Raw genomic sequence first — 22,738 nt, forward strand, 5'->3', positions numbered from 1 at the left:
GAAGCAAGCCACTGCCTTTCTGCGTTTGCAAAATTTCAAAAATGCTTATGGTTTCATTGCAACAAATATTTAAAAAAAGGCCATTTTTAGGGTTTTGGGGGGGGGGGGGTATAACTTCTAGAAGGGGAGAGATAGGTAAAAATTTTGTTCTACGGAAATAAGTTTCTAGTAAAGATCTATGTACGTATTAAATTTCAGCTTTCTATCTTCAAAGGTGTAGAAGTTTTGTAAACAAAAAAAGTGTCCACGGACTGACGGACGGACAGAGTGAAATTAATAAGCACTTTTTTCAAAAATTTTTTTGGAAAAGTGCTAAAATGTAACTTAAAAAGCAAATGCCAATATGCTTTTCTTCATTTTAAAAAATTCTTCTTTCAATACACATTTATTACATATATTTTATTGAAAATAATAATTTTATTGAAGCTCAACATATTATTAAAATCAAAATGTCAAAATATTATAAAATCTTATAATCATTGATCGAGCTCAACGACTTTTAAAAAACATATGTCTCTCATTTATACTCTATAACATTTTTTCCAAATGAAAATCGTAATAATAATTCAAGGTAGAATCTGCTAATACTTAAATCATCATTTTATAGTTTTATATATATATACATACCGAGTTTAGTATCCCTTATCAAAAAATTTAATTCAGTAAATTATTACCCATAAAAATCATTTAGCATTTTGTTAATATCCTTTTTAAAGTATTTGATTCTTTTGAAATAATCCGAAAAATTTTAATATTTTATAGTTAGTCGTCTACATATTGCTTCTGACAAGTTACAAAGAGTGTATTTAAAGGAATCGATATAACATTCTAGTATAGGATACGACCCTTTAGTACAAGAAGACTGCATGAATGACCCCAATATATTTTAATTTACTTATACATTATGTATAATATTTTTTTAAGATTTGACATTAAAATTATTTTCAGGTTAATCTTACGAGTATAACTGTACTTTGTATTACTTATTCTTTTATTTTACAATAAAAAATATTTTCTTCTATTGTTATCATATTTAGGTATTTTCGTACATTAAAGTGTATATAGCCATAGCTGCGTTTTCAAACTGAAATTTTATAAGACCAAGAAAAAAGGAAAACGTAATTTATATAAAAGACACGGACAGAAGGTCCTTTGGTAAACGTTAAACTATAAAAATAGTAGAAATTTTTTATTAATTTGTTGTTGTTGTTTTTTTCACTATAAGAGAATTTTTATAAGGAATTTTATCCTTTTATTTTTATTCACATACACACTAGTTTATTGTTACCTAGTTTTAGTATATCGCCTATGCTATTCTTTGTTATACCTAAAACACGTTATAAATTGTATACAAGAAATAAAATAAAAATTTATTTTGTGTCCCTACAATTAACACACGTGCTTCAAGGATGTGTAAAACGGATTTTAACTTAATATTTACCTACTATGTTTTAACCTTTTTGTTTATATTACTTATATGCTCTTATATATATACATTCCGAACGTACTCGTAAATGTGCAGTGTTGTTGTGTGTATATTTAGTTGAATATTTTGTTTAAGTCAGGTACGATTTTGGAACTATATAACAATATGTGTGTGTATAAATAACTAAACAATTTTAACCTATACTAACTTTTTTCATCTTAAAATATTATAGAGGTCGACAGGTGGTTTATTTTAGCCTTCATATTTATACATAGGTATACTTGCATTGTTATTAACATTTCAGAATTGAAACTGGCAAACAAAAAAAAAATTGTTGTAATAATCTGGTACAATTCAGGTAACTTTTTTTTTCATTATTATTATTATTGTTTTGTATTATTTTTCGAAAATAAAGGTAATATTTACCCAAAAGGTATAAATAAAAATGAACTTATTCTTTGTTTTTAGAGGAGAAATTTGAACAATACAAAAAAAAAATAAAAGTTAAATAAAAGTAAATAAATACAAAAATTAAATACGAAATGATTTTTTTTTTGTTTTGTTTCTCTAAAATTAGTAGAAAGTTAATGGCACTTTATAGCGAGAAACGACTTTAAAACGTTGGGCAAAAATCGATAATGGTAAATTGCAATTGCAATTTGAATAGAGATTTTCTGCACTATTCATTTATCCAAACACAAAAATGTTATATGAGCTGTTAAATTGTATAAATACTTGGCTTTCAGTTGCTTTCCTGATTTGATTAGTAAAACCTAGCTTTTGTCATAAAACGGTAACACTTAAAAAATTAGTAAGAGAAGAAAAATTTCTAGTAATTTTAATTTGCAAATCAACAGTAATGTATGAGTAAAAAACATTAAAATTTTTAGATATTCCAAAATGGTAGCACATTGAATTATTTTTGTTTTGATGTGACACTAAATAAGTATATGACGTTCTTAAAAATATTGAGCCGAAATAGATTTAAATTCATAGTTTAGTTGCGGTTCTGCAGTTCTTTAGTGAAATTGTAATACCAATTTCTTAATACTGGGTTCTCTTTTTATTTTTTTTATTTTAATTTTCCCATATACGATAAAATTTTGAGAACAAAATCTCAATATTAATACTTAATACATAGTGTTGTTAGATTTTGTTTTCACATTATGAAACTGCCATATGAAAATAATTATTCTCCTTATATTTGCTTATATAAAGAATCATTATTTATTGGATATTCGCAGACTAGGCATTTTGCACTGGCCTAGAAAATGGACTGAAATTATAGAAACAACAATCGTTTATTCAATCAAACTTCAAATTTATTCGAACTTTAATCTTGCATTACATTGCTAATTTTTGCAAATTACATTGATTGCGAAAAAACAAAACTGACAAATCGGATCCGACGGGTACTCTAATGAAAAATAATTCTTTTTTCAATAAAAGAAAAAATTGTTTTGATTACAAAGAAAAATTTAATGTCCTTTTTTGGATATTACGGAAATATTCTGATCAAGTGCGTATAATTTTGTAGTTTTCGGCAATAAAATAAACTTACAAAACTTGGTATACAGTTCGTATATGAACAAAAAAACGTTGTAGAGCAAAGGAAAGTTAAAATAATGTTTTATTAATGAAATTTTATGCTCTAATATTTTTGTTGTCCCTTTCATTTTCCCTTAATTTTATGCTATAAAAATAAAAAAAAAAATTTATTTTTTTTTTCTTTACCATTGATTTCAATGTGTAAGAATTACTCAGTTTCAGTTACAAATTTACACATTCCTAAAATTTTAACAAAATAATATTTTGGTATTGATTTGATTCGGTTGTTGTTTTTTCTGCTTCATCCTCATATCCTAGATTCATTTGTAGGATAAAGAAAAAAAAAATTTACAAAATAATGTGGTTTTATTTTTTCTCAATTTTTTTTTTTTTGGAAAATGAAAGAAGATGAGAAAAACAGCATATTAAACTGTGAAAATATTAAAAAACAAAAAAATTTTTTATTTTTTTTTTAAACCGAATAAATTTATTGATCTAAAAATTACGATATAATAATAATCTTGAGAAAAGAAATATGTACGAAGATTTGAATTTTTTAATTTTTTGCCTCTTTCTTTCTTTTTGGAATCAATACCAAAACAAAATAAATAACAAGAATTCGTACCATTTGATTGATGATGATAAAATATTTAGGGGAAAAAAGCAAAGACCCAAGTAGTGTGGTATAAATGAAAGAAAATATTTATAACAAAAAATATTGTGATAAGTAGAACAAAAAATAAAAACAAAAAAGGAAATGTTATAAAAATACAAAAAAATAAACAAATATAAATTTATACTTTGATCCAAATGTCGATGGTTACAAGTGAAACTATCATAACATAGTTTTTATAATAAACTTCAACTGTCGAATAATTTTTACTAACATTCTGCGAGATTTGAATTCTGTTACGTGTTAAAAATTACATATTTGTGTTATCTTAGAATGAGTTATTGAGGTATCATTTTGTGGACCCATTTTTAAAGTAATTATGATCATTTATTATATTTATGGATTGTATTTCTATTTACCATTATTCTTGAATGAAGTAATTCCTGAATATCCTAACATAAGTACAAGGGGGTTTTGCCATATGCAATCAACTAACTATATTGCAAAATAAATACGGTTATACAAATTTGTAATGCTTGTCAATCCGAAAATATAATGTATACGAAAACATTAAAGGTCTTAAAGAATTTTATCAAAATTCTATCTTTTCTTCGAAGCCTTTCTGTTTTTCTTAGACCGGATAATGAAAGCAAGATACTAAGCACCCGAAGCAAAAGTTTTACCAATTTTTGATTCTCTAACTAATGGTATGTATTGCTGCATACTTTTCCGAATTTCTTTCTGTATATTCACGAATAAGGCTCTCATGGTAAATAGTTGTTGCTGCTTTAAAAAATTTTGAAATTCGAATTCAATTTACGTTTTCTTAATGCTTAATTAAAAATTAAGTGAATATTATACATAAAACTTATATAATTTTTCTAAATATTCTCATTAATTTGAGAAAATTGTTAATTTATTTTAGAATAATTTTTGATTTATTGCACTTAACGTAGAAAATTTTTTCATGTTATTTAGTTATGTAAAATCAAAAAGAGGAAATATTTGTGAAATAGTATATAGCCAGCTGCAAGTTATGCGTTCATGTAATTTCTAAAATTTCGCTCAGTAATTTGTGCTCTTCATGTCACAGTTTTTATGCAAAGCTCGCTATAGAACACATATTTAAAATTGTAAACTTGAATTTCAACAAAATTCTCAAAATTCATCAATTGAACAGATAAATTAGTAATATTCTTCTAAGGGCCATCGATATGTATATGTACATGTAACACACTTACATAGTAACATGGATTCGATTATGTATGGCTTTACTATGTAAACCAAGTGAAATGAAATTGGTAATAAAATTTTTATATGTTATTAAAGTTCTTACAGCATTTTTGCTTATTTTTTTTCCTTTTTATTGAATATTATTTCCTGCTCTTTCTTTTATTTTTATTATATAAATTCTTTTATTCATTTTGTATTTCAAATATATTTTCTTTTTTATTTTGCTATTTTGTATATTTTTTATTTCATTTTTTGTATCGTTTTATCATCTTTTTACTACACTTTTCATTTCTTCGATATTTTAATATTGTATTAAAAATAAAAAAAAATTAAACAGTATAGAAAATGTTGCCAAATTCTTGAAATTTATGTTCTACTTAAGTCTTTTATTACAATTAAATAAGAACATTTTGAATTTAAAGTACATTTTTTTCTTTTCTTAAAGATTAGTTACATTAATTTTTTTCCCATTACTCTTCCATTTTTTTTTTTTTGAATGTTAGCCAATTTCAATTTATTTACGTTTTTAAAAAGTAGTTCAAAAATTAGTACATTTATTACGTCATAATAATTATCATTATTTTGAGAGTTATAAGGGCATTTTATTGAAAAAATTTGGCTTATTTTATGATTCTAGATATTTTTTATAAAAAATTTTTGAGTTCATTTTAAATAAATAAGGAATACGGGGATTTAAAATTAAATTACGATAAAATATACTTAATTGAGAAAATGCAATATTAAAAAATTTTACAATAAATTTTTAATTATTGTTGATTGCATTGATGATAAATTGTTGGCTTTAGAAAAAAAAAGGAATAAATACAATAAAAATTCAAATTAATTCAAAAATAAAACAAAAATTCGGTTGCTTGCCAAATATTTTCAACATCCCAATTAATTAATGTATTTTTGTTTTATTTTTAATTTATTAAGGAAAATTTTCCATAATTAAATATAAGGATAGATTATAGACTGCATTTGTGAGAAAGAGAAATGAATATTTGAAACAACTATATAAATATAATAATATTTCAATATGAAAGGCCAAAATCTAGCAGAAAGGTTTCACTCAGTACAAATACAGCGATGGTAGGCGTAATATTAAAGGGTTAAAATTGAAATTGTTTGTAAAACAAACATTTTGTACTCGTTATAGCCCTCATATTTTTTATCGAAAAGTTTGCCATGGTGAGACAATAACTGATTGTACATATATTTTCTGAATAACATGTATACAAATTTCAATAAATTTAAGAACAAAAGCTGCATATGACTATAATAAATATAGTCAATAGAGATAAAAATATTTGTGTTTTTCCCCCACTGTTCTTGCTAATTCTAATAAAAACAGTAACGTTCTATTTTCACTGATTCCGATAGATTCCTCAAAAGGATCGGCTGGCTTAAGCGACCAGTAATCTTAAGCTTAATCACGACCTGGAGGTCACGGGGTGGTGATAGTCCAACAGTACATTTCTGTTAATTGGATGCCTCTCGTAGTCACGTTCAGCAAACAAATTCATACTAATTCGTAAAAATTTCATTAATTTATTTCATGAGGAAATGGTGGAAAATGTAAAATCGACTCTTAATTAAACTTCAGATTCGACTTCAAAATGTGAATTTATGTACTTATAGAGTAACAAAATTAAACCTAAATATGAGAGAGAAATTTGAAACGGGAGAGAAATAAAGACAGTTTTTCCAATTTATCCAGAGGTACACTATAAAAATCAAGACGTCATCATTTCAAACAAACTTACTCAAATCTTATTTTATTAAAATACTTGTAAAAGAGAGAGTTTTGACATTAATTATTTTTAAGGATTTTATTTATAAATTTTAAATACTCAGTTGATTTGTTTAAAAATTCTTCAAATATAATAAGAAAATACGTGTACAAATTTATTTTAAATACATTGTACATATGTATGTTCTTATATGTAAAGCATATTTGTCATAATTTATTTTCAAGCATTTAAATTCTAAAGAATGCAGTCAAAACACCGATGATAACAAAAGTTATTTCTCCACCTTTTTTTTTTGTGCCATTACTTGATTTTATTGTTTTATGAATTTCTTTGTCATATAAGCACATACATACATTACACTTCCGTATAATATGTTGAAGATACACACGAATACGCGAGTGTGTGACTTTTACTTAATATTTACCCATCTCTCCTCAGTATTTACTTTTATAATTTCATTTCTCCAGTAATTTTGTTTTGGGCTTCTTTTTAACATTAATATTTTATAAGGATTCTTCTATGCCCTCCTTTTTTCTTTTTCTTTTATTAAATTTTTAGGCGTTAAAGACAAGAGGAAATAAAGGAAAAATAAAATATAGAAAAAGAGAAAAAAAAACTAAAAACAAAAAAAAATAACAATAAAAACAAATCCCAACACATTTGAAAGCACAAAAGAAAATGAAAATGAAAACAAAAAAAAAATGAAAAACCAAAAAGTTGTTACAAAGTATTTAGAGATGAAAATTATTTTTGGAACGAATAACGAGTGAACAACAACCAAAAATAACAATAACAACAACAACAAATCGAATAAAAATATTCTTAAATTTAATTTTTGTTTTTGTGTTTAGGAAAAAAAAATTTTTTTTTCAAAGTAATAAATTTCTCTTTTATGAAGAGACGGTCGGCAAAGTTTTTTATTTTTTTATTTTTTTTTTTTTTTTGTAAACGAATTTGAAATTATGAACTTTTCCTTCGTCTTTGGTTTTCTTACACATATTTGTTTTTTTGCTAAACATAGAAATGAGGAAGTATGAGGAAACGGAATGAAGGAGGAGAGGAGGCAGATAATGGTATGGTGTGGTGGAGTTGAGGAAACTCAAAATGGCAATGTAATGATAACGTAATACACGATTATGTCTCAGCCTTATTGTTTTTCTTCTATGGAATTTTGTTTTCTTTTTTTGGTTAGTTAGTGAGTAAAACTGTGAATCAAAGACGACACATTGACGCCAAATTTTTAAGTAGCGTAAAATTTTCTTTAATGAAATTTTCACTCTTATTTGTTGTTGCTTTTTATTTTTAAGTATTATAGGTAGTTATATTTGTATTTAAGAATTTTCTATTGTTTTATTATATTTTGTTAATGCTGTTGACTATTCTTGTTGATTATGAATTTTATGTCTCATAAGTAAGTATACGTAATAAAAAAAAAATTATGTACATACATTATGTACGTATATGTATGCATGGATACGTACACATTTGAAAAATTTAAAAATATTTACAAAAATTGTTCAAATAAGTGGAAATTTCACAAGATATATGTGTGCAACATTATACAAATTAAAAAAAAAAAAATAATTATATATATGGTCATATGGACACACTGTAAAAAATGTTTGTATCGAATTACAACAATTATTATTAAAAGAATCTACTATAACTGAATTCTTGCTATTAAATTCTAAATGTGAATTCTATTGGAGGATTTTAATTGAATTCAAATATTCCACACAAAACTAAAAAGAGATAAGAAAATTACACGATCTCGTAGTTTTCTGAGTGTATTGGAAGTATCATAAAGGCACTGAATAAATAAGGAACTCCAAAATTTCACGATTTCTTAAGTATTTATTTTCGACTAAATTCACAAGTTGTTAGCAATATTTTTTTAATGTTATGATAAATTTCGCTTTAAACTAGGCAAATTACAACAATTCTTGACTGTAGCGGAAATTCTAAAATAGTTTCTAATGTAAATTGCTCCATTTACTGTAGCAACTTTCAACCCACTTTTATAGTGCAAGATTTTATTTAATGTGAAAAAAATTTCATACTTATAAAATTTATATTTAGTCCTCTTAAAATAATTTGCTTCCTTATACCATATTGAATAAATGTTTAAAATAGAATAGTTATGAGTTGAAAGTAATACTCGTAGAATAAACATAAACTTTATAAATGTAACAGTTATAAAATATATTCATTTTATTATTTATAATATTTTATATTAATAAAATTATTACGTCTCGACGTTGTCGTATAATTTACATATAATATTAGGCATTCCAAACATAAGAGGTTGGGTATGAAAAAAAAATTCTAATAACCACAAACTTTATTTATCTACATTAATGGTTAAACAAAATATTTTAGGACATTTAATATACTTTTTTATGAGGTCCACACATTTCTAATAAAAACTTTAGAATATTTTAAATTTAAGTGTTATTCAAGTAAACAGAAGTAGTAGGGGAATACTTTTTGGCGACAATTTTTGGTTTAGCGAAATTTTCATAATTTTATGACAAGTATTTTTAGATTTACTACATTGTACGGGATGTGAAATAGGAATAACTTTATTATTATATAAATTTGAATATTTATTAAATTTTAAGGGCTCTTCATATAGTTTAGCTTTAATATTTCAATATTAATTTAATACTAAAGTATTATTACTGATTATTTTTAAAATCAAATATTTTGCGTGAGTATATTGAAATTTAAGAAATTCTTATAGTATTTCTATATAAGCATTTCACAGCCTTATTAAGTTATTTAACCAACATTAACCGTATACAGCTAAACTGACCGAAATTCAGTTGAAATTACTGAATGACGAAGTTATTTATACAGTTAAAGTTATGCGTACTTTTATGTAAATACTTTTCATATTTTAATAGGGTTCATATTTATTTATTAATTAAAAATAAACTTATAAGTAAATTACTTACTTAATTAAGTGAATAATGAACTTACTATCCTTCGTAAACAAATACCTAATGAGTTCCCAAGACTCTAGTTAAACAAGTAGTTCAAAACCTTCTTATCCACTCTTTTGCGTCTAATTTTTCTTTCTTAAGAAATATATAGCCTTTCAAGCTACAGAAATTGTTATATTAATAATTAGAAGATCAAATTTTTAGAATTGCTACTATGCTTTGTAACAATCGAGTCATTCATATACATTCGTCCAAATATAAGTAAAAATAAAAAAAATTACTGCATCCTAAAGTTGTAGCTATTACGTTTAATTACAATTAGTTAACATGAAACAATAGGTTTAATTTAATTTTAACAAACCTTTATTTAACAATTTATAGAACTTATTTTTGTACATATAAGTACATACCTACATTACGAAAAAGAAAAATCTTTGACATCACTTCAATTAAATTTTATTTTATTATTATACATATAAATTCATGTTAAGCTTTTCTTCAATTAAATAATAAACAACAGTAAACACACGAGTAACACAGATTTCATGTTATACGTACAAAATGTTAAAGAATAATGATTTAAAAAAAAAAAAATTTTGTATGCAACATGTAAAACTGCACGCTTTTGTATAACATTTATTAAATTTCTTTTGTATAACAATAGTAAAAATGAAATGAAAAAAAAAATTAATAAAAATAACTACAAAAAATTACAAATTCTATTATAAACAAAAAAAAATAAAATTTGTTAAAAAGAAAATTCATAGCATTTCTTTAAAAAGACAAAATTCTAGTTAAATTGAATTGTTCTCGAGTAAAAATACAAAAACAATAACATACTCGTATTCCTCTCTTATAATATTATGTAAGTCAGTCGGCGATCTTATATAATCATACAGAAAACCATAAGAAAACAAAAATAAAAAAAATTATTTCACTAGAAACATAGAAAACTTGAACTTCTGTGCATCATAACACAAGTACAAATTGAAAATAATAGGAACAATAAGCAATAAACAATGGCAACATTAACAAAAAATGAAGAAAAAGTGTGTGTACTAGCTTTTTGTTTTTATATTACTCTTGTACATATTTCTTTAAAAAAATATTTAAAACAAAAACAACAATATTATCCTGATTATTGTACTTACATTTTGCAAGTACATTAACATTGATGTTGTTATTGTTGCCTCTGTTACTTTTGTAGTTTTGTTGTTAAGCTACAAGCTCAATATTCTATGTAAACTTACTTATAGTTTTATTGTTTAAACGAAATAAAAAGAGAGACGAAAAATGAGAAAATTAAAACAAAAAGGAATTTATATAAGTAAATCAGAACTTTTTTTTCCCCTATATCCTTTCCTCCACCGAAATTGGGAAAATATGTGGTTATTAATGTTACTTTACCCATTGGTCTGTCCGTGTATCTACAAATTTTGATTATGAAACTTAAATATAGAAATATGAGCAACAGCTGGGGTGGAAACCTGATTTTTGGCCTGAAATCTATTATTTTAGAAAAGCTGTTCGCCTTATGGTCTAAAAGAAAGGCAACTTACTCTGGAATCTTAGTACTTGTTTTACATCAATCAATGGAAGATCTCGTCTTATCACAAAATATGACAAGCTATTTATTTTATCTGGCCCAATAAACAGTGCATTATGTTAAGTTCTCATTTAATTTCTATCCTCCTCCTAAAAGTATGCAGAGAAACAATATTTAACAATAAAGAAAATAGTGTAAGGCTTCCTTTTATTACTCCAGTCTTTGTCAAAATGTAAATTTTAGTTGTTATGAACACTTTTTCTGGCCTTAAATAAAAAAATTTTCATTTTGAATCAAGGAATCGCTAATTTACGGATTAGTTTTTACCCCTCAAACATGAAATTCTTTTTCCATTATCAACTGCAATCAAACACCGCCCAACTTCATACTTTTTCGTTAAGATTAACGCACGCATTGCAGCTTTGTCTTAATTTTGAGAAAAAGTGCATTCAACTGTTTAAGGGAAATGTGCTATATTACATGCCATTATTATATTACCTTTATCCGAATTTATTTTAAATTGTTTTATTTTTCAACTTATAAAACAAAAATTATGCAAAAATAAAAAATGCAACAAATCGAAAGAAATCTTTTGTTTCCTACTTTTTCTCTATTATTTTGTTTTTTTTTATTATTTTACTTCTATCTCTAATTCAATTTAAGTTGTCAGTGGTAGGAAAGTTCTAGTTCTCTAAAAAAAAAAAAGAACTTTTTTCTATAAGTAAAACAAAACTGGAAAATAAAAACAAAAAATAAAATATTTATAAACTTGTTTAAATTTTTTTCAATTTGAAAAAATCCTTGTAAAAATCCTGTTAATTTTGCATCTATGTATGTGCGTCTATATATAGGAATATATAATATACTATAAGTAAATATAAGCATGTAATTGTTTGAATTGAAAATGTGACATTGTCGTGCCCAAGAGGAATACAGAAAACCTTCAATTCTATTATAAAAATTTTTAAAAAGAAAAAATCAAATTTTAACTTGAATTCCCCTAATGTCCCTAGTATATAGAAAATCACAATAAATGACTCAATCTACTTTAACCTAATGTTATACGTATAACAAAAATTATATTTACAACTAATAAGTATTAAGATTTTCTTATGAGTAAACTAACAAATTTAAAAGAATAAAATAAAGTTTAAATTTAAAAAAATAGAAACTTTGCTTTAGGAAATTCTAGTAAAAAACGAAAACTTTTCTGAATTTGTTTCAATTTATTAAGCAAAGACAATACAAATTTAAAAAAATTCTTACGTAAAAATATAAAATATATGAAATTTAAAAAAAATACATATAAAAGGACATACAAAGAATAAAAATTTATGCAAAAAGGAAAAAATATTGCTATACTTATAACGAGATAGTCACGTAAATGAATTCTCAGATGGAATATGTTATGTTTGACCTACATAAACTATAATTGTATTTAGTTTTATTTATACTTTTATTATAATTCTCTAAAGACATTAGTCTTTGATTTGCAGTTCAAGCAAAAATTTTGTGCAAAAAAAATTTTTTTTATATATGAAATTACTGACTGAACATTATTCAGAAAACATAACAGTCGAAGTTAAGCTCTGCTTTAGAACAACATATGGGTACAAACTAATAATTTTCATTAAAAATTTCAAATGCCATGTCTCTTAATAAAATATATATGAAGTCGGAAAATTTCTCTTTACTGCCCTAATTTTAATATTCTTCTTATATAATTTAGTTATTTCATTACTGCACATATCGCTTAATTCACAACTAAAACTGGCATAGTATAAGAGTATTACTGGGCGTATTATTCCAAATTTAGATTTTCTCTTATAAAAAATGAAATAAGTTTAAATTCTAGCATGTCTAAGTACTTTGTTTAATTTCATCATTTTGAATACATTTTGTCTTGGTGTAGCAATTTTGGTACACTGAGAAAAAATTAATTGAAAAAATTTTGGTTTTATATTGTTACTAGATTATTTGTTTAGAGCGATTAGATTTTATGGGAAATTATATTCATAAAATAAGCAGTGAAAGCTTTAAGTGTGCGACATGAGAATTTGACATAACCACACCCATTATAAGTAGAACAAGTAAATAAAAAGTGTAAATTTAACCTAATCAAATTACCATGGCAGCATTATGATTGGCAACCAAAAATTATAGCAATATTGAGGCCTCATCCATCCACTTTTTTTTTATAAGATTAATTTATTAATACGCCACTGTTTCAATATAAATGAAAATAGAGAAATATGTATACATAAAAAAGCACATGTGAGAAGATATAGTAAATGAAAATGAAATAGTAAAATGTTCTTTGATTCTGTATCCTTTTGACATGGATGTGCACACATGCATTTTTATCAAATTAAATTTTTTGTTTTTTTTTTTTGGAAAAATTTACTTAAGTTAAAAATATATTGTTGAAAAAAAAATTTTTTTTTTGTTTTCTTTGAGAACATGAACAAATTTTGTTTTAAATAAAAGAAATTTTATTATTTATTTTTTATCCTTTTGACACAAATTTTAATTTTTATTAAAAAAAATAAAGGAAAAGAATTTATTGTATTGGAATAGAAGCACAACGTGACACTCATTATTAAGTTGATGAATTTTTTTTTTATTTATTTATTTAATTCCAAAAAAAAAAATTCATTTAATTTTATAAACAACATTTTGGAAGACAAAGGTTTTATGTTGTTCGTTTTAATTTCCTTTATATTCAATCATTTTTGAGCGTTTATAAGAATATTTTTAACAAAAAGCCAATTAGAATTAAAAACTAACCGTGTACTTTGGTATTTCAAATTTGTAAATGATGAAAATTTGAAATACTCTTTGAAAAAAGTAGAATTTTGGCAAAATCTCAACTCAATGCTCTCTAAGAATACACTGGAATGGTGAGAAGAAAGGTTACAGATGTTTTTAGCACTTTTCCAAAAAATTTTTTGAAAAAAGTGCTTATTAGTTTCACTCTGTCCGTCCGTCCGTCCGTCCGTCCGTCCGTGTGTCTGTTTACAAAACTTCTACACCCTTGAAGATAGAAAGCTGAAATTTTATATATACATAGGTCTTTACTAGAAACTTATTTTCGTAGAACAAAATTTTTACCTATCTCCCCCCCTCTAGAAGTTATACCCCCCCCAAAACCTTAAAAATGGCCTTTTTTAAATATTTGTTGCAATGAAACCATAAGCATTTTTGAAATTTTGCAAAGGCAGAAAGGCAGCGGCTTGATTCCCCTAGCGAGGTATACTATAGTTAAACTTTAGAAAAACAAAATGGCCGTTGAAATTTACCGTTATCTAAAGTCCTTTTTTTCCAAATTTTTGATGTCGTTTTTCTTCTAGATCCTATATTCTAGAACTTTGAAATTTTAGGGGCTCTTAGACATTAACAAATAGTTCATTTCGTTAGAAGAAATTTTTTTTCCATCTCCACCCCCTCTCAAGTTATCACCTCTTGAAATTCGTAAAATTTGAATTTTTGACACCCTATATTTCCGAAACCGCAAGCTTTTCCAAATTTTTATAAACTCAAAAAGCTAACGGTAAATTCCATGACACTAAAAAATATAATTATTTTTCTTAACTCACACAATTAACCCTTAAAATCGAGCATTATGTTAACCCCTTTTTATGTTAATTTTTGCTTTATTTCAAAGACTGCATATATGCGTCATCCTAAATATATGCAATCCTAGAAATAGTTTTGTATATGAATGAAAATAATTTTTATAGTGTGATAGGTATACATAGACTGTATTTAAAAGCAGAATTTTCACTTGTTGAAGGGAAAAGTGCTACAATACAAACCATTGGTTTGACCCAACTTTATTTAATATGAGTACTTATGCGTGACCTATTATTTATTTGATAGGCGGATTATTCGGATTTTACAAATATTTAGGCATAGTGGCATTTCGATTAGAGATCTGTTTTTTTTATTATTAGACACAGACGCTTTAATAGATATTTATCGGTAAGTCAATCACCCATCGGTGTTAAATTGTTTATAACCAACATACGGATAATTACCACCCAATAATTGTTTAAACAACTTTTGTACGGTCTAAGATCAATTATTGCTGCAGAAAATTTCCTTTTTCACAATTATTTATTAAAACTTATTTAAATTTTTCTTTCATTAGTTAAGTATTTAATTTTTATATTTAAAGAAAATTTTTTTTAGTTTAATTTAATTTTTTCTCCCTCTTTTCAATTTTTACAATTCCAAATTACAATGCATTTATCTAGAAAATGGTGTATTCCTAGATTCTATTTAAAAATTTCTATGAAGCTTAATGTAAAATATACTTAACTATTTTATACGAAAATGATTTTAATCCAGTAAAATATTTTGAAAATTTGTGTGTGTATATGTGTACAATAAAAATAACTTCAAACCTTATAAGTTTCACTAGTATTATAATTTACGTAGTAACGCCAGAGAAGATTTGTAATATGCATAAACATATACACATATAAAGATACATTTACTGTAACTAATTAATTTATTTATATCTTACAAGCTCATGGTTCGCTTATATAATACATGTATTATATGTACAGCAGACTGAAATGTATAACGTGTATATAATAATAAAACCTTGAAATTAAAAACATTACAAGCCATTGTACGTAATTATTGGTACAAAGTGTGTTATTAAAATTATTCTAATAACATTTAGTAAAGAAAAACTGAAAAATAATTAGAATTGGAATTAAATGATATCGAAATACAATGGAATAATTTCAATATAGGAAATGGATTATACGCGATGAGTAAAATTTCGTAACAAACTACTTATTCATTGTTAACTATGAGTAATGCGTTTGCTAAAATATTTTATGCTAATTTACGTCAAACAGTCTTCTTTACATATCTTGTTCTTTTAAAGCTTTCTTTTTTGGAAAACCTTCTAATCACAAAACATTAATTTTTAAATTTTTTAATTTCAACAGCTCTTACATTTATTCAATTAAGTATACCGTACGAAAATGGTATAAGCTCTGCTTTATGTTCAAAATACAGGCTCTATATCTCGTATAACCAATTTTATATTTACATTTCCAAATATTGTTCAAACATTGTTCTTCATAAAACATGTTTGATTTCTGTATGTTGTACGAATGTTCGAGAGGAATGTTCGATCGGTAAAAAAACAATAAGAGCTCAATCAGACATGCAATATTTAAGTTCAAACAGCCTTATAATCGTTGTGCGCATATTTATTCAACTACTTAAACGATTGCGTCAATTCAAAATCGAATGCGTTAAATAAAAATTCCAACCAGTTTGTAAAAAATTACATGCAATTAGAACATGATTTTTTTAAACTCATAAAATTACGATCAGTTTTAACGTGATACTCTGTACTTACATAAATTACTTAAATGAACCTTGCGTTAATAATAATAAAATTGCATATATACACTGTATAATTCTGCAAATTTTGTTGTGTATAATTTTCTATGGAACTACAAACATAGATTATTGTTATTTTCAATTTGTTTATATGATGCACATTAATTCTTTTCAAACATATATGTTGGTATAACATACCAAACCAACATTATCTTTACATTTTGTATGTATACATGTAGGTATATGGTGCTTTGGTCCGTAATATACCAATGTTATGTAGAAAAAAAGAAAGCATTTTTAAAGAATGTTGAATTTTAGTTTTGCATCATTGTACAATTTTTATTTTTCTCTTTCTCTCTTTTTGTAATTTTTCAAAAATTTTGTTTTCTGATCTTTTGAGTCCGGTTGTTTTATACAAAATACAACTATTGTATAAAATTGAAACTGTTTTTTTTTTTATTGTTTTTCTTGATTTTTGTTATTTTTGCATTTTGATGCACATTCTCTTATAATGTTAATATCGGCAGAAATTAAAGAGTACACGTACATGAGTATAAAATGAGGAAAACATAACGCAAAAGTGGTAGATAATAATTCAAGTTATACAGCATATTTTAGACGTTCAAGGTAGTAATTTTTCTCTTTATTCGTTTTTATTTTTGATTCGCTCTGTTATGCTTGTATAATTATTGTTATTATTTACTATTAAACTGTATTTTATTTTTTTTTTGCTTTTTTTAATTTTATTCCCTTAGTTGGTTTTGAAATTTGCATAAATAAAGATGTGTTTTGTTTTTTAAGATTTAAGTTAAGCGGTTTGAAAAATGTTTGTATTGGAATTAAATTTTGGTAACTCTATTTATAAATTGTGATTATTTGATTCAAAAATTCAAAATAAAAACCAATTTGCATATAAAAAAGTAATGTTAAGCTTAGCATAATAGGTTCCGTAAAATGGTGACCGCTAACAGAAAATTTGAAAAATGTTGAAAAGAACTTTAATGATGGTGAAAATTTTAGAAAAATCCTGCTCATCTCAACTCAAAATTTTTAAAAATCTTAAAAACTCTTGTGAACATAGAAATTTATTTGCGTTGATTTTATAGTCACAAGTTTCAATAGCACATTGCATTACCCATAAGCATGGTAGTAATAATGAAACAGATGTTTAAGAAAGCTTGTACAACTTAGTTTAGTTATATATAAAGTTGCTGAACTAAAAATTTGTCTAATTTAAAAAAAAATCATTTAAAGGATCCCAATTTAATCAAATATACTTAATTTTCTTTCATTTTTGTTTTACAATTTCAGAATTTTCTTTAAAAAAAAAAAATTATCTTTAAAAGTAGAAAGAAGAAGAAAAAAAAAATTTTTTGAATGCATACTTCAACAAATCCATTTTTAAACGATACAACACCAATACCCTCAACCAAAACTTCCCCAATATCACCAACAAAAATGTACCCAGCTAATGCATATTTAAATGAAAAACGTTCACCATCACCAACATTTGTTAATATTACATCACCATTTGATTATCCAACACCAACTAAAGCCCACCTTCCAGCAATAAATCATCATCCAACCTCTTTAAAATTTGCAAAAACTAGAGATTTAATATCAAAATCAAATCAATCATCACCCATACCAATAGATCAAACTGAATTAATATTTCCTGATGACGCTTATCGGATAGAATTTTGCATGCCATCAAATCATGTAATTTGTAAATGTCCTCCAACTTCAGCTGATATTCTATTTCATCATCAACAACAACAGCAACAGCAGCATCTTCAACAACAACAACAACATATACAACATCAACCGCATCATCAGCACCATCACAGTAGTAATACAACAAAATCTCGAAGGAAAACAAAATCAAAAAATGAGATTAGCAATCATCAGCATAGGTAAGTTGATTTCACTGAATCCTAAAGTATTTTTTACTTCCCTTTTCTCTTTTTTTTTGTTTTTTTTTTTTTGTGAAAAGAATATTTATCAAAATAAAAAATGTATTCTCAATTTTTCATCATAAAAAATTTCTTTTAAAATATTTACCTACACATATTTTCTCTTGCCCATAATCATATAGATGGCGAACGAAAAAATGTCCTGAAATTCCCATTACAAACTGTCAAGAAATTATTAATGTTGAAAATTATTGTGCACCGACAAACCCTTCACAAACAACTTCAGCAGCAGCAATGTTACATCATCATTCGACATCAATGAGAAATCATCATCATCCACCACCGCCAGTTTATGATGTTTATTCGTATGCATATTTAGAGCCACCGCCACCGCAACCACCAACTATGCAACAGCAACAACAATTTAAATCGCAAAAATCATCTAGTCCCGTTTCATGTTTACCAGCAACACCATCAACTTCATATGCACATCAGCCGCCACCATTATATGATGGCCGAGGACCATCAACATCATCTGGTTCAACTTCATCGTCAACATCACAGCATGGTAAAACACCATCTAGAAGTTCAATAAAAGCTTTATTAGCAAAAAGTTTTCGTTCACGAGCCAATGGTTTTTCAAATTCTATAATAAGATCACGTTCAACATCTGCTACAGCTGGTAATAGTGCTGGCGTTACAAATGGTGTTAATTGCAATGGAAACGGTTCAAGTAAGTTGAAAGTTTTTATAAAAATTAAATTCAAAACAAAAAAAAAATAATTTCTCCAGGATAAAATAAATTTTAATTTTATCAATATTTTTTCTTTCTTTAAAATTTCAAGCAGATCCATTGGATAAATATACATACACGACACGTTATGGTACCACAGAAAATCTATACGAAGAAGTTAATGAAGAAAAAATTCGTGAAATTTTATCGGCCGATGGAATTGATTTACAATCGCCAGGAGGTTCACCAGGTCATACAGTAATTACACCATCGCCACCGATTAGTTCAAAAGAAGAACAACGTCGTGTACAAAATAATCATTTTCGAATATTAGATGAATTAAATTTATCATTGGAAGCTTTAATAATGCCAACAACTCCACCCGATATAAGTCCATCCGAAGAGAATTGTAATGAAACCGGTAATGGTGGTTTAAGTGGTAGCAAAAGCGTAGAAAATATTTCAAGTACCTTAAAATCATTAGATTTGAAAAGTCATAAAAATAATGATGTTGATAGTGGTTATAGTGTAAGTTCTGGCAGTAATATAACATCATTATTTTATAAAGAAAATTTTAAATTTGGTAAAAAAATAATGGCAAGTGCAAAACGTTCAGCAACATTATCAGCTAAAAAATCAAATATGAATCAATCAAAATGTTATAATGAACATCCTGGAATTGCTATGACATTAATTAGTCCATCGTCACCATTTAAATCAATGAAAAAATTCTTTGATGCTGGACAATTACAAAAAACAACAATTGTTGATGATGAAAGTGGTAGCAGTGGTGGTGGAATAGGTGGTGTAAGCAGTAATAAAATGAAAAATAAATTTTGGACAATAAGACAATGGTAAGTTTATTCTGACTTGAATACATGAAATTTTATTGTTGAAACTCTAATTATGCTATTCATCCTGCTGAGAAGGAGCATAAACTTGAGTAAAAGAAATTTTACGGGAACTGAGACATTTTTAATTTTAATTAATAAATAATTCGGGAATTATACTGAGTATTTGGGTACTATTACGTGTTGATATGGTTTGTTATTAAGTAAAAAGCTGAAACAGTTGAATTACATGAAAATACTTTCGAATGCGCCTTTAAAGAAATCGAGTAAAATAACGTAATGGTAGAATTTTTCAGTATATTTCACAATGAGTCAATTCTGTAAGATAAAACAACTCTGATAAAAATCACAAGTTAAGACTAAGAACTTATCTCTAGTTCCCAGTTCCTGCTCTCTTCGCAGTTTCTTGCTTATTTTATCTTATTTGACAAAATATTGTATAGATAGAAAAATATGCTTTTCCAACAACTTAATGAAAAAATTTTTCATTTCTTTTTAATTTCAGAAAATTTACCATGGAATGGAATTTTATTTGAATAGCCGAGAACGAAACGTTATTTAACATTATTTTAATTATGAAAATTTGAAAAATTTGAAAATTATAATTATTTTTAAGAATGGTTTATCAAAAGAAAAATTAAGGAAAATATGGAAGGTGTATAAAATCTTTAAATTAATAATGTATGTACATAGCATATACGTATATTTCAATTTAAAGAGAACGTGTTTTTTTTTCTAAAAAAAAAAGAAAGTTCAATCTTTAAAAATTCTGCTTGTAACTTAGCTGTGATATGTAATAATGTTTTTTTAAATATGGTACTAATAATTATGAGACATAAAATAAAATAACAAACAAAAATGTTGCAAATTTAATTCAGTTTTTCGTGTTTTATTTTAAGTTTTCTATTACAGTTAAAATTAGATTAAGAAGTTTAAGCTCAGTTGTAGAAAAATTTTGAATCATTTTAAAATTTCGTAAGCAATTGATCAGAAATTATACAATTATAAAAACAAGCGTTCTTTGAAAATATTTAAAGTTTCTTTCTTTCAACTTCATTTAACCATGCCGATCATGACCAACAACGTGTAAGTATTTTAGTTTTATGTATATATGTATAATCGCCCGAATTCAGATTTTGCTACACAGATCTCAAGGAACATTTCGAGAACATGGACGTTAAAAAAAAATTGGTCAGACAAAGTGTCATTGAAATTCGTACTAAGGAATTGTTGATTAATTTACTAATCTTACGTCAAATTTCAGGGCTATCACTTAACTATTTGAAGAAATATTTTATATTTTGTTAAATAAATTACAACGCAAATCGATTACAAAGTAGTTTTTGATGTGCATATGGAGCAAACATGTATTAACTTTCTATTGCAATAGAGCAAATAAGAAATTGTCTGTGCTTCTTCATTAAGACTGCAAATCTTCATTAAGACTCTGTTAAAATAACAAATAAAAATTAAAGAGTATTTCAACTAAAAATATGAATACGCTATGTGTGTGTGTATGCAAGTTGTTAGAAACGGTTCTTAAATTTTTTTTTGTGATATTATCATCGATATCCAAAACGCGCTAAATCTGTGTTAGTAGCCAACTCAAAAATTTGCACGTACAAGCTGAATTCGGAAATAATATTGTATTTAAGCTACAAGTTACTAACTTCATTAAAATTAAAAAGAAGTATTTAAAAGGCATTTTCCTAATCTTATGTTACGGTTTCGGTAAACTAGACAATCAGATCAGATTTTACACATTGTTAAGCACATCAGATTTTTAATATTTAATATAACTTAAAGTAATTTTGAGGTCTATTTGAAGTACAAAGGCATTAAGAATTTTAAATCATTCTTTGTATACGCAAAAGTGGTAAATGGAACAAAAAAGGTCACAGAGAACGATACTTAGTATTGAATGAAGTTTTAAATATTTTAAACTACTTCCCTAAACTTCCAATGTATTTTCTTAGAGGTGAACATTCCGGATATGAAGATTTCACATACATATTGTAGCTTTTAAATGGTATCTTGTTTACTTAATAGTCGAAGAACTAAGTATTTCAGAAGTCACAAAATTAAGTAATTATATCGGTACCTTTGAGGAAAATAAAATAATATAATTTGGAAGATTGGTGGAACAGTTCCGTGTATAAAAGATTTTGCAATTTTTTGTGCACGAATTAAAAATCTTAATTTTTTTTTTTGGAATTATTTTAATCAAAATTACGTTAATTTTTGATCTTTCCTAAAATTTTAAATAAGAACACATACAAATTTTTTTTTTTTTTTGTGACAACAAAATATTTATCTAGTTAATAATTGAAGAAATAGCCCCAACAATATTATCATGATTGAAAGAATACCAAACAAATTTAACTGCTTTTATATAACTAACTATTCCCGTAATATAATAATGATGAATTCATCGTATATAACATCTATAAGTACTTTTACAACTATATTATACAATAAAAATTAACTCTTATACTAAACATTTTAAAATGACCAACATGATAGCGATCAGTTTTAAAAAGGCAACATTAAACGAAGCAACAAAGAGAAGAACATACAAAAAAAAAAGTAAATAAAATTGTATTAATTATTAAAGGCGAAACTAATTTAAATATAGTTAATATGTACTTAAAAATTAAATGTCCTTCTTAAGAAAATTTTTTCCAAAAGAATGCCCAATGTTTAAGGCTATAAGATGAAAATCTTCTTCTTCTTGTCTTTTATTTTGTTGTTCTTTCTGCTTGTTACCTTCTTTGTTAATATTTCTCCTATATATACTAACTATTTTTAA

At 25.5% G+C, this 22,738-nt stretch overlaps 1 protein-coding gene across 2 annotated transcripts in view; it reads left to right on the plus strand.

Annotated features, from left to right (window-relative positions):
* Nucleotides 1–20,734, plus strand: part of LOC129618745 (probable serine/threonine-protein kinase MARK-A) — a 39,744-nt gene extending 19,010 nt beyond the window's left edge. The window contains exons 2-5 of one of the 2 annotated variants that reach the window (XM_055533708.1): nucleotides 17,744–18,345; nucleotides 18,528–19,078; nucleotides 19,191–19,932; nucleotides 20,435–20,734. In XM_055533708.1, the coding sequence (XP_055389683.1) occupies nucleotides 17,810–18,345; nucleotides 18,528–19,078; nucleotides 19,191–19,932; nucleotide 20,435 (1,830 nt within the window). In that variant the 5' untranslated portion in view covers nucleotides 17,744–17,809 and the 3' untranslated portion in view covers nucleotides 20,436–20,734. The remainder of the gene's footprint in view (nucleotides 1–17,743; nucleotides 18,346–18,527; nucleotides 19,079–19,190; nucleotides 19,933–20,434) is intronic. The other variant, XM_055533709.1, reaches the window with a different exon arrangement.
* The last annotated feature ends 2,004 nt before the right edge of the window (nucleotides 20,735–22,738 follow it).

The sequence above is a fragment of the Condylostylus longicornis genome, unplaced genomic scaffold (assembly GCF_029603195.1).
Source record: "Condylostylus longicornis isolate FDR11 unplaced genomic scaffold, ASM2960319v2 ptg000010l, whole genome shotgun sequence".
Lineage (NCBI taxonomy): Eukaryota > Metazoa > Arthropoda > Insecta > Diptera > Dolichopodidae > Condylostylus > Condylostylus longicornis.